The following is a 12,743-nucleotide window of genomic DNA, read 5'->3' on the forward strand; positions in this document are numbered from 1 at the left end:
ATTGGGACTGCTAGCTCATTTTACAAATCTTCTGCCTGGGATCTTCATCCAAGTTCACTGATTATTGGTATAATTCTGTTCTTCTGGTGGCACTCCCACTTTGAATCTCTCTGGCTTCAGGAAGGGCCAGTCCTTTTTAATGGTTCACTTGATTAAATGACACCCACTCAAGATAATTTCCCTTTTGATAAGGTTGAACTCAAATTCAACTAATTTGAGATTATATCTGCAAAATTCCTTTACCTGTTTCATATAATAATGGCCCAATCGCAGGTGTAAAATCAATTCTATTCATAGTACTACCTACAATCAAGGACAGATGACTATACCAGGCTTTGGGCTGCCATGAGCTAAGAAGTTTTCCTCTGTTGCTCCCTACCACTATGATGTTTCTGCCTTGGAATCAGCCAATCATGGACTGAAACCTCTGAAACTATGAGCCAAAATAATTCCTTCCAGGTATTTGTCAGAGCAATGAAAAGCTAACTAATATTACCATTAAACACAACAGCATTTAATCTCACAACCAAAACAAAAACAATTCATATGAAATACATACGTAACCATGCAATTTATATCAAGTTCAAAGAGAAAAAAATCGCTGGCATTAGCAATCAGGACAGTTGGTTGACTCTACAAAAAAGGCAAGAGATATCAGTAGGCTTCTAGGTAGAAATGAGACTCTTCTTTCTTGATCTGGAGAGTATTACGAGGAATATGTTCACTTTGAATAATTCAGTGAGTTGAGCACCTGTGATTTGTGCACATTTCTGTACATCCATTAACATCATTATTGTACCCATGTATGATATGTGATGGGAGAGATAGTTCAATTCTGCAAGAATCTTTCTGAACATCCCTAATTCCAGTCTAATGTTGAGTAAAATATCAGACAAAACCAATTTGAGGAATTTTCTACAAAATACCTAATGAGTATTTCTCAAAATTGTCAAAGTCATAAAAAGACAAGGAATGACAGAATGAGAAACTGCCATAGACAATTACAGAAACATGACAACTAAATGCAATGTGCTATTCTAGACAAGATCCTGGAACAGATAAAGGACATTAATTAAAAAAAAAAAAAAAAAAACCTGGGTAAATCCAAATGAAGTCTAGGCTTGGTTAGTAGCAACATATTAATGATAACTTTTTAGTTTTGATAAATGTCCCATATGGTGGAATATTAGGAGTAACTGAAACTGAGGGATATATAGAACTATCTTTGCAACATTTCTATAAGCCTGAAACTACTCTAAAACAAAAAGTTTATAAGGCACCAAGCTGAATGCCTGAACTAAACAAACTAACATTTGTAGATATTAGATATTTAACATATAAGATTAAGAAACTAAGAATTTCTTGAAAAGAGAAAAAAGTAAAAACAAAACAATACATAAAAAAAGAGAAATGTAAAGAAATAGATATTTACAATATGGTAAAATCAAGATTGAAAGAGGCATACTACTCTGATGGAATTTGGAAGCCAGACAGTCAGTGTTCTTATCTTGGCTCTACTACTTATTGACTGGAAAGTTATTTCAGCTTGTTTTCTCATCTGCAGATGGGAATAATACCACCACCCATCTGAGAGAATTATAGTGAGGATTATATAAGATTTCATGTGCTTATTTAATAAAGTATTTTACTGGTACTTAACAAATATTCATTCATTCACTTCCCTTCCCCCTTCACCTACTCAAATGAGGAAGCAGTGAAAGGCTACTAGAAGCCAAGAAACCCAGATTGGAGTTCTTCTACCTCCATCACTTACTACTAGTTATAGGACCTTACACTAGCCCCTTTTTCACCTGCAAAATGAGTGTGCTAGTATAAACTAGGGATTGGCAAATTGTAGTCCACAAGCTAAAAATCCTAGCCTGCTGCCTATTTCTATAAATAAAGTATTATTGGAACCTACCCATACCTATTTGCTTACGTATTGTCTATGGCTGCTTTTCTGAAATAGCAAGGTTGAACAACAGACCATGTGTTCCAGAAAGCCTAAAATATTTACAATCTGGCTCTTTAAAGAAAAAGTTTGCCAGCCCCTGGTCTAAATGATCTCTAAATGCTCTTTCAACTCCAAAATTCTAAACCAACACGTAAGATAAATATGAAATTTGAAGGTACGCTTCATAAAATGTGTCCCAAGCCTAATGCCTGTTTACTCACCAATTATCCTTCTTATCTGCCGCTTCTATAACTTTGAAATTGAATCAGGGAATGAGGCATCTGAGGTGAGCAGCTAGACTCCTGCTAAATAGTAAACTTCATATGCCCAGAGCTCCTAGAGTTCCCAGATACCAAGGGTTTTTATCCTGTTCCACTCAAGGCAAGTCCTTGAGAACTGGCACCTGGCAGTAAAGCAGGAACTGTCAAGGAGTTCTCTGACAACCCTACCTCCAACTGCTAGGTACAAAACAGCAGAGCCTAGGAATACCAAACTGAATGCAAAACAACAACAACAAAAAAAAAAAAAAAAAAAAAAAAAAAAAAAAGAAAGAAAGAAAGAAAGAAAAGAGAAGAAGCTGTCTACATTCTCATATTCCAAATGTCCTAATACTGGACTAGACCTTAAAGAGACTTAAGATATTCTAAACAAAATAGGATAGATCCTCTCTCCCTTCAACCAATTTGGTGGGAGTCAGCCTTATATTCAATACCCGGCTTTACCTTTTGTTTTGTGAAGGAAAACAATGTCATTTTTTTAATGCTTTAGGTAGCTCCCCTATAAAACAAAAATACAGCTGGGCTTAGTGGCTGAGGCAAGAGGATCCCAAGTTCAAGGCTAGCCTTGGCAATTGACTCTGTCTCAAAACAAAAAATATTTTGGGGATGTAGCTCAGTGGTAGAGTGTCCCTAGGTTCAAGTCCCAGCACTGGAGGTCAGGAGCAGGGGGATAGATTTACCTGTCTCATAGGATTTTTGCAAATTAAGTGAATTCTCACAAAATATTAAATTTAGTGCCTAGCTTATACTTAATAAATAATAGCTACTGCAAGCTGTTACCTATTTAACTTATCACCACTAAATACCTGTTTTTCAGAATTATTGTCCTCTTGAAATATTTCATACCAGATACCAGCTGAATAATAATATTATTCTTTTCTTCCTAGCAAACATGTTATTAAAAACACTAACCAAGGTTCTTTTCTTCAAAGCTCTACTCTACCCTCTCTCTACTGAAATAATTTTCTTCTACCTTCTAGAAATTCAGTTTAGACACAATGGGTATGAAAGTGATATTTGCATAGGTAATTATAATGGAAATATGAAAGAGAAAAGAAATGCTATTTCAAAAGAGATATTGGTTCTAAATAAAGGAAAACATTTGAGAATGGATTCCAATTTTAGCTTAATAAAACCAAAATGTGTACATTTCTTTCATTGAAGGAATCTGAAAAATGTTGGAAGACAAAGCAGATAAGTGGCAATATATCTATGCATTTCCATTGGTATTAATTAACCAATAAAATTACGATAACTTGTTAATATTTCTTGCTGAAATTGGACAATAATAGTATAGTAGAAAGTACACAGAATTCTGGGGTCAAATAAACCTCAGCTGAAATCTTAGTTTCACCACTTTGTGTAAATATCAAAATAAGCATAAAGTTTTATTATACTGCTCTTATATTCTTAAAGACCCAGGATTTTTCCAAATATTAGATTAACATTTACTTGTACTGAAAATAAAAAAAAAAAATGCCGATACCATATGCAAAGTTTTCAAATAAAAAATTATCTGTTGGGCTGTGGGTAGTTCATTGGCTCACTATTTGCCTAGTATGGGTGAAGTCTTGGTTTGATCTCCAGTACTACAAACACACACACACACACACACAAAAAAAAAAAAAAAAAAAAAAAGAAAAGAAAAAAAGCTTTCAAAAAGAAATGATAAGCTGGGCGTGGTGGGGCAAGCCTGTAATCTCAGGCAAGTTCAAGGTCAGCAAGTTCAAGGTCAGCCTAAGAAATTTAGCAAGACCCTGTTTCAAAATAAATAAAAAAATAAGAAGAGCTATGGATGCTGCTCAGTGGTAAAGCATTTGCCAAGCATACACAAAGCCTTGAATTCAATCCCCAGCAAAAAAAAAAAAAAAAAAGAAAGAAATCACAATAGTTAAACAATTTTAGCATTAGCATAGCATTACTAACTTCTTTACATAAAACAAACAAAAAGATGAAAGGAGTTGTTCAGCTTTCTCTTCTAGTAAATAACAATGTGGGTCCCAAGGCTGAACAAAAACAGGGCAGGCTCTACAGCACAGGTGCATTTAATAATATTGGTATTCTGCTTCCTTGGCCAAATGTGACTGGTGAATTACAGTCAAGGTTAGATTAGCACAGTTGCACAGATAATAGATTCAAAGTTACTTAAAATAATCTATTTATACTAACAGTAACCAAATGGAGGGGAGGGGGACCCTGCATTTCCAGTACCTTTCAGAGATAAGACCATCCGTGGACACCTGGGCTCCAAATATTTCTTGAGATCATCCCAGGCCTTTTTAATAGCAGCATAATGATCAATGTATCTTCCTACATCTGAGTAAGTATCTATGAAGAGAGATTTCCAACACTGATTCTTCCGTGTTTTCTCTTCCCTAAACAGATTTTAAAAATGAGATTAAAAAATATTTTCAAATAATACCAGGATATATTTTCAACACTTACCAACACACTTTATTGGGAGTTTGTGATTTGCCTTTCTTCTTCACTTATTTTAGCCACAATGGGAGACTAGATAACAAAAAGTGATACGTACCTCAAAAATTGTAATAGGAATTACTGCTGACATGATGGGATTGAGTCACTATTTTCTTACTTTCTACTTAATTTTTTCTAAGTTTTCTAATCCTTAATAAAATATAATGTGAATAGTACCCCTACAAAATTTAAAAGTATGTTCTATTTTAGAGAACACTTAGAATCTAATGATAATAACAGAATAAGCCAGAGAATCACAAAGGATTAAAATAACTATATATTTCAACACTTCAATTTGGTATAATTCTGCAAACATTTAGCCACTGAAGGCATAAAAAATAAAGACACTTTTTTTGGAAGAAAGAATAAAGTATAAGTGGGAGAGGACAGAACAGCCACAGAGGACCTGAAGGACACATACTAATGAGCTTTGGCTTTCTCTTGTAGGAAGCGTAGAGCCACTAAAGGAGTTCAATGGGGAGATTAAAAAAGCAGAATTGGGGCTGGGTTTGTGGCTCAGTGGTAGAGTGCATGCCTAGAATGTGTGAAGTACTGGGTTTGATCCTCAGCACCACATAAAAATAAAGATATTGTGTCCACCTACAACTAAAAAATAAATATTTTTTTAAAAAAGCAGAATTGTGGTTTTAGATTAATAGGGGTAGATTTGAGGGATATAAACTAGAGGCATAGAGAGGAGTTAGGAAGGTTTTGCAATAGTCCTGATAAGAGAAGATGAACCGAACTAAGCGAGGTGAAATGAATAGGAAGACTTGAGAAATATACAGAAGCTAACCTCAGGAAGGTAACTAAAAGAATGTAAGACAGGAGATCAAAGATGATTCCTAATTCTGGCTTGGATGCCTAGACAGATGCAGCTGCCATGAAGACTAGAAACACAAAAGGATAGGTTTAGGACTGGGAAAAGAACAAAATGAGGTGGGCTTTTTTTTTTTTTTTTTAATGGGGGTTGAAGAGAAAAGGGAAGCATCTTTTTATTAATCTAAATTATACATACATATTAAAAATTAAAATCAAGAACTGGGTTGGCAGCTCAGTAGTAAAACACTCACCTAACATGTATGAGGCCCTGATTTCATTCCTAGAGCCACAAAAAATAATAACAACAACAACAATAAAATAAAAGTAATTTAAAAGTACCAAAGGACTTGTGGTTTAAAAAAAACAAAAAAACAAACCTAATTTCCCATTCTAAGCCCTACCCCTCAAAGGAAATATAAGTTAATATCTCAAAGTGAAAGATAAGGACAGAGCAATACTTCAAATACCCCCTTCCCCGTTCCTCCTCCATACATGAGACAGCTCTGTTATTAATGTTTAGTCTGATAGAACTAAAAACTTGCAGCTTTAAATAATAAACTTCTACTTCTTCCCCAACTTTTGTTACTATCCTTGATAAGAAAGGTGTTAGTATTCCCATCTTTCCTTTCACCTTTCCCAACTCTCACTGTTTATCTACACTTTTATTCTGTCAAATTTGTTAACCTGTGTGGAACAGCCAAGAGAAAAGTCTAGCAGACAACAAGCCTAGAGCCTGGGGTTGGGTGGTGAATGTCAGTGGGGAGACTCAGGTCTGGGAGTTAGGAGCACTCTCAGGTGGTCACCAGGAACTGGAACAACACATGCAGAGTTCACAGAGGGAGAGAATGGTGGGCCAAGAACTGAGCATACCAATATTATCGGCAGGCACAAGAACAGCCATCAGAGGAGATACAGAGATACAGTCTAGAGATATAGAGATACAGTCTAGAGAGAACACAGAATAGTGTTATAAGGATCAAGTTTTGAGAGCGCATGTTCCCCATCAGCTGCTAGGAAGGAAAGAACAGAGGGTAATCAGATGGAGCTGAATGACAGGTACCAAGACACAGTTAAGTAAGGAATAAGTTTGAGTGTTCTATAGCATAGTAGTTTGCAACAATTCATTACATATTTTATAATATTTTATAAAGAACTAAAAGAAGTTTCCAGATACAAAGAAATGATAAATGTTTAAGGAGAGGAAAATACTATTAGCCTGATTTGATTAATATACATTATACACATGTATGAAATTATTACACCACAGCCCATAAACATGTACAATTATTACAAATCTATTAAAACATAAGTTAAAATTTTATTCTAAAAAATTTAATCCCCCCACCCCATTCACACATTTAAAAAAATACCTGTTCCCTGAATACTTACTCAGATATCAGCCAGTATTTTTTGCAATGTCTTCTCCACAGTGGATCATGACTTGATAGCTGGCTAAGTCTTCGACTGACATAGCAACAACTGGTGGTAACCAAATTCACAATTAGTACAAAATAAAAATTTTAAAAACATTTTAAAAATAAAGATGAAAATAGTCTTTATTAAATTGTTTTATTCCTTTTATTTATTTTCCACTTGCTGTCCTTATAAATACAAACAATACTTTCTAAATTTTGTTTAATGTGTTAGTATAACCCCTTGTGAGTAGTAAAATCTTAACTATTTTGATTCACACATAAATCCTGAAACCACTACAATTGCAATTTCCAAGAGTCTATTAAAAATAAATACATATAAAATTAGAGTTAACATCAAATCAAGGAGCTTTTCTACATTTATCAGAGTAGTAATTATCAGAATAGTAATTATCTCTATGTATTGGAAGAAACATTATTCAGGTGTAAACAAAGTGGTTTTCAGGTATTTTTCAAGATCTGTAAGATGTATGATACTAAATGTATAGGCCCTTTGCTTTGTTCTAATTTTTTCTTAAAGGAAAAAAAATACTGTAGCTAAAAAATATTATTTCATTAAAGCAACTATTGGATAGTCCACACCTAAAAAGAATATCTACATCATTATAGTTCTATTTGGCATTTATGGCTATACAAGTTATCAACTGCCCTAAAACATGAACTACTAGAAGCACATGATTTTCTTATTATATTGAGATTTCCAACACAATAATGCTCTAATCCCATAATGCTACCCTACATAATTAATTTGTAAAAAGAACTGAATCTAAGATTAGGAAAGTGGATTTCTATCCTTTAGAAATCATAACTTATAGAAAGTAGATATACAAAGATCTCACTTGGGCAATAACTAATCAACTCATGAAATCTTACATTACATGGAGTTTGTCAAAAGGCCAAAAGCAGGCATGTTAAAAACTGATCTATCTGTGATAAACATAACAGCCTTTGATTTTCAAATTTTATAGAAACAGCATCCTCTTCCTTTTTTGTTGAGCTCAGGGAATAACCAAACTAACTTTTGTAAACACAAGAATTCCTCTAGTTTTACAAATTCAGGTTCCATTTTCTCTGTTCTTGATTAACTCTCCCTCTACTTGCCCCAATAGTTAAACAACATAAAAGAATTGGGAATGAGAACCAAAGGTGACTTTGATGCGCTTCAAGGTTGAAAACTACTGCTCTAGGGTCTGATTCAGTTGGCTTAAAGTGAGAGCTGTACCCCAGGCATTGGGATGTTTAAAAAGTGCCACTAAATATAGAATGAATCTGACAAAAATTATGCAATATGCATGTATAAACATACCACAGTGAGTTCCACCACTGTTCATATCTATAAATGCCAAAGAAAAAAAATGAGTGAGCCAGGAAGCAATGGCCCATGCCTATAATCCCAGTGACTCGGGAGGCTGAGGCAGGAGGATCTCGTGTTCAAAGCCAGCCTCAGCAAAAGCAAGGCACTAAGCAACTCGGTAAGATCCTGTCTCTAAATAAAATACAAAATAGGGCTGGGGATGTGGCTCAGTGGTTGAGCATCCCCAAGTTCAATCCCCAGTACCCCCTGTCCAAAAAAATAAGTGAAAGGAAGACCAGTAGAGGATAGGAAGTGGGAGTGGAAAAGAAGGAAGGGACAAAGGGAGCACTGGGTATTGAAATGGAGTAAATCAAATTCCACGCACATATGATTTTGTCAAAATAAATCAAACTATTATAGTTTGGTTATAACTATTATAACCACAATGCACTAATAAAAGAAAAATTTTTATTAAAAAAAAACTTGCCACTGGTTATTGTGACACACAATGAAGGTAGAAAATGGTGTGTGATAAATCAACCTGGAATGGAGAAACTATGTAACTGATATTATACCAAGAGCCCAGTGAATTAATCCAATCTAAACCAATACAGTTGAGCAAACACATCCTAAACCTGTCAGTGCTTGGCAATTGGCTGGACATTTGTTAAGTTGGACTATATGGTACAAGGATGAAGCTTAAGTACATGGACACGTCTGTGCATAAAATTCAATGGTATTCAACTCAACTGATTTCCACAGCATTTATCAAGGGGTCAGGTGCATCTGTTTAAAATTCTGATTGCTACCTAATGCATTTAGAATAAAATCTCCTCCCTCTGGCTCACAAGATCCTACATGATCTCACCAGCCTCAAGTCAGTCTGCCTGTGAGTCACTGCCTACCTCCAACACCACCAGCCTTCTAGCTCCTCCAACAGGCCATGCTGTTAAAGTCCCATCAGTCTCTGAAAACACTGTTCCCTCTGCCAGTACTGCACTATGCCTTGCTTCATATGTGGCAGCTCCTTCTGCTGTGAATCGGTTGTCTCTTCTTCCCAACTTTTAACAGAGCAATCTATTTCCTTCCAAGCACTAAGCACCTCTTATGTACTTGTCTTTCCATCTTGCCCATTAGTCTGTAAGCTCCATGAGATACCTTATCTGCCTGGTTCGCTATTGTATCCCTAACGTTTAATAGGCTGGCACACCGAAGGTACTCCAAAAAACAAAAATCTGTTGAATAAATGATGAATATAAAGATAAAAACATTTTTTACATTTGAGAACATACCATATTTTTGGTAAGGCAAATAAATTCTGTACAGGAAGGAAGAAGGTAAAGGAAGGTCTTAGAGGAATTTCACCTTGTCAGGTTAAGAGGGGAGCAAGATATTTCCAGCAAGGTCAAGAGCTTAAGCCACAAAATGAAAAAGAAGCATGTACACTGCATTTGCTTCTGCTATCTGAAAGGCCTTAGAAAATAAGCCAGATGATAAAAGCCTTATATGCCCCACAAGTTTAGGTTACAATCTGTAAATAAGGAGTATTATTCCTACTGAGAATGACAGCCAGATGCCTTGGGACGATCACTCTGGCAGCAATCAAAAGGGGGTGGAGTGTCTAGACAGCAAGAGGTCATGGCAACAGAATATTCCAGATTAAAGCAGTTGGAGCTGAACAGCCTTTCCTGAAGAAAAACGATTTCTCTTCTTTAATACAGCCTGAGTAGGGGGAAAAAATCATTTTTCTAGAAAAATAAAAGCAGTAGCAGGTACTAGTAGAGGTGCCAGAAAGAAACTAGATATATCCCTCTGAAACCACTTAGCTAGGCCAACCAACATCTAGCTATCTGTTAACTCCAAGTAATATGTATATCTATAAGAACCCTTAATAACACAAACCACAATCATCAACGGCTAGAACCAACGGTTATCCAAAAACAACAACAACAACAACAAAAAATCGAAACAGGCCTTGCCTACCAGTACAGAGCGACTTTGTCTCCTCTGCAAACATTCATGGTAGGTAGCACAAGAAACTCAAAGCCACGCTGTCAAGGAGGTAAACAATCCTGACACCCAAGGGTCCAGGAAGCGCCTTTTCTTCCTCCATTCCAGACCATCCCAATTTCTTAAAAGAATTGAACCACCTTTACCAGCAACCGGTGTTTATTTTTGGAACAGATGCTCTAAAGTGGGAAACCCTGCGAAAGACAGTCACCTGTATCGCATCACCGGAAGTCAGAACCAAAACACAAAATTCCAGCGTCCAGTCATAAGGAGGACAGTTGAGAACAAAACAATTCTCAACACACAAGTCCGAAGTAACCTCTGACAGCGACCACCGTGACGGGTGCGGCACCTGAGGGGTCAGGGGTCGCCTGCCTCCTCGCGCGTTCTACCTGCCCACGCTGGCAAAGGATTCTGCAGGCGAGGAGGCCAACAGAGACAAGCGACCGCCAGGACAGGGGTTTATCTACGGCGTCCAGGGCTGGGCCAGACCCAGAGGGGCCTCTGCGGAACCAGCGGTGGTCCACGGGTCGCGGCGGGGCGGCACCCGGGCGCTACCTCCCTCCCTGCAATTGGGCCTCGGCGAGGCCTGGAAGAGAGAGCTCTTGTCTCTCGGGGCCTGAGGCCTGAACGGGAGGAAGACCCCAGGGCCGGGCCCTCTCCTCCCGGTCTCCCTTGGCCCAGCTGGCTCTGCAAGATAAGGACGGCCCTGGCGTCACCTTCTGGTGCCGCCGGGGTCCAGTCCTGTCGGCGTCCCCAGCCTCCTTCCCTCCTGCCTCACCGCCTTTTCTCCCACCCCGGCTATGCGCACCGCCCTATTACTTGATTAGGTCCCGGTAGTCCAAGAAGGATAAGATGAGGAGCAGGGGATCGGTGGGCAGCGACTCCAGGGTCATAGGCACCGTCTCGGCCTCCATGGCCGCCATCTTGCCTGGCCCGGTGCAAGCCTAGTCCCGCCCCAACCCCGCCCCGGCCCCGCCCCCGCCGCCGCCCGAGCCGCTCCCCATCCGCTCGCACAGGTTTGTTATGTAACTGCCAGCTAGCCCCGCCCTCAGGGCGGTCTCCGGGGCGGCTCCCGGGGAGGCCCCGCCCCCGTCTCCGCCTCCGCTGCAGGCTGCGGGCGGGCGCTGGATTCTCCGCCGCAGCATTTGCTTCTGCTGGTATTCCCACCTACCCAGATCCCTCCTCTCGTTGCAGCTCCTAAACCTGCCCAGATCTTTGTCAGCCTTTGTTCCCGAGTCCTCTGTTGCAGCCCCTCAGTCCCGCATGGGCAAATTTACACCCGGAATCCTCAAAATAGCACACTAACTACTCCCTTCTCTTGGGCCCCGAAACCCATCGCTTCTCTTCGTTTTCCCAACCAGGAACCCTTCGTTTCCCACTTCAGCCTCCCTGGTCGCACGTGTCCCTCCCACACATCAGGGCTGGTCCCAGGCTTGTCCATTCGATTGGAGCAAGACTAGGAATCAGCCAGGGACGCTGAAGAAGGCTCGTCTCCTCAAGCAACAAGTATTCTTAACACTGACTCGAGTGTCGGCTCTGTCGCTTAATTTGGCTATTTGACAGCCTATTAGGGCAATGCAAAGTACATAGTAAATGGATTTTTAAAATTCATTTATTTGGCTAAGGTTTAGATCTCTGAGGATTAGAGGGATGCACTGAGACCCCAGGAGGGCATAATGACAGAGGCACAAGATGGCTGTTTCTTCAGCTTTGCCAGGATGGTATTAAAATGGGAGTGGAAGAAGTAAGTGTAACAGATCCTGAACCAAAGAACACATGCCTTGTCGGATTTCTTTCCCGTTGTTTTTCTAGGAGCAGTATGGTATAGGGATAGGTGAAGGCTTGGGGAGTCCATGAAGACCTGGACTTCAAGTACCTGTCATTTATTTGACTATTAGTGACATGTTGGACGAATTAACCTTATCTAAATTCTATGAGCCTGCTTCTCATCTCTAAAAACCACCCCTCCTAATGTGAATTAAAAATGATAATAACCCTTTGTTTTTATCAAGTGCCTGGCTAGATACCCAATAAATATTTCCCAAGCTTATACATACAGCAGTCACTAAGTTTGCCGAACTTGTTCTTGAACCATCTTGGATTTAAATTTTCTACTTGTCATGTCCTGAAGAAAGTTTCTCCGATATTTGGAAAAGTGCAAATAAACTCCTTCACTCTCTCCAAAAAAATGTATTTTCTCAGTTCACTATGTCATTAATGCCTTCTATTTATGGTTTTGTTTTTATAGTTATAACCCCTACCCTTGCCCAGAAAAATGAAATAACCTCTTGCCCATATCTCTGAACTTCCAAAGTATTTATGCATATATATTATTTACTGAATTGGGTTCAGGTTGGTTGTTCTTTGTCTCTCCAAACTGTAAAACTGGGCATGGTGGTGCACACCTGTAATCCCAGCAACTTGGAGTTTGAGGCAGGAGGATCATAAATTCAAAGCCAGCCTTAGCAATT

The 12,743-nt window shown here is 38.7% G+C and overlaps 1 protein-coding gene across 2 annotated transcripts in view; it reads right to left on the reverse strand.

Moving 5' to 3' along the window:
• The window catches only part of FBXO3 (F-box protein 3), a 31,599-nt gene extending 20,356 nt beyond the window's left edge, over positions 1 to 11,243 (reverse strand). For both annotated transcript variants that reach the window (XM_081280983.1, XM_081280984.1), the window contains exons 1-3: positions 11,092 to 11,243; positions 6,922 to 7,011; positions 4,444 to 4,607 (exon numbers count right to left, since the gene is read on the reverse strand). In XM_081280983.1, coding sequence (XP_081137109.1) covers positions 4,444 to 4,607; positions 6,922 to 7,011; positions 11,092 to 11,195 — 358 coding nt within the window. In that variant the 5' untranslated portion in view covers positions 11,196 to 11,243. The remainder of the gene's footprint in view (positions 1 to 4,443; positions 4,608 to 6,921; positions 7,012 to 11,091) is intronic.
• Positions 11,244 to 12,743: the final 1,500 nt, after the last annotated feature.

Source organism: Spermophilus citellus (genome assembly GCF_964194105.1).
Source record: "Spermophilus citellus genome assembly, chromosome: 2".
NCBI classification, from domain to species: domain Eukaryota; kingdom Metazoa; phylum Chordata; class Mammalia; order Rodentia; family Sciuridae; genus Spermophilus; species Spermophilus citellus.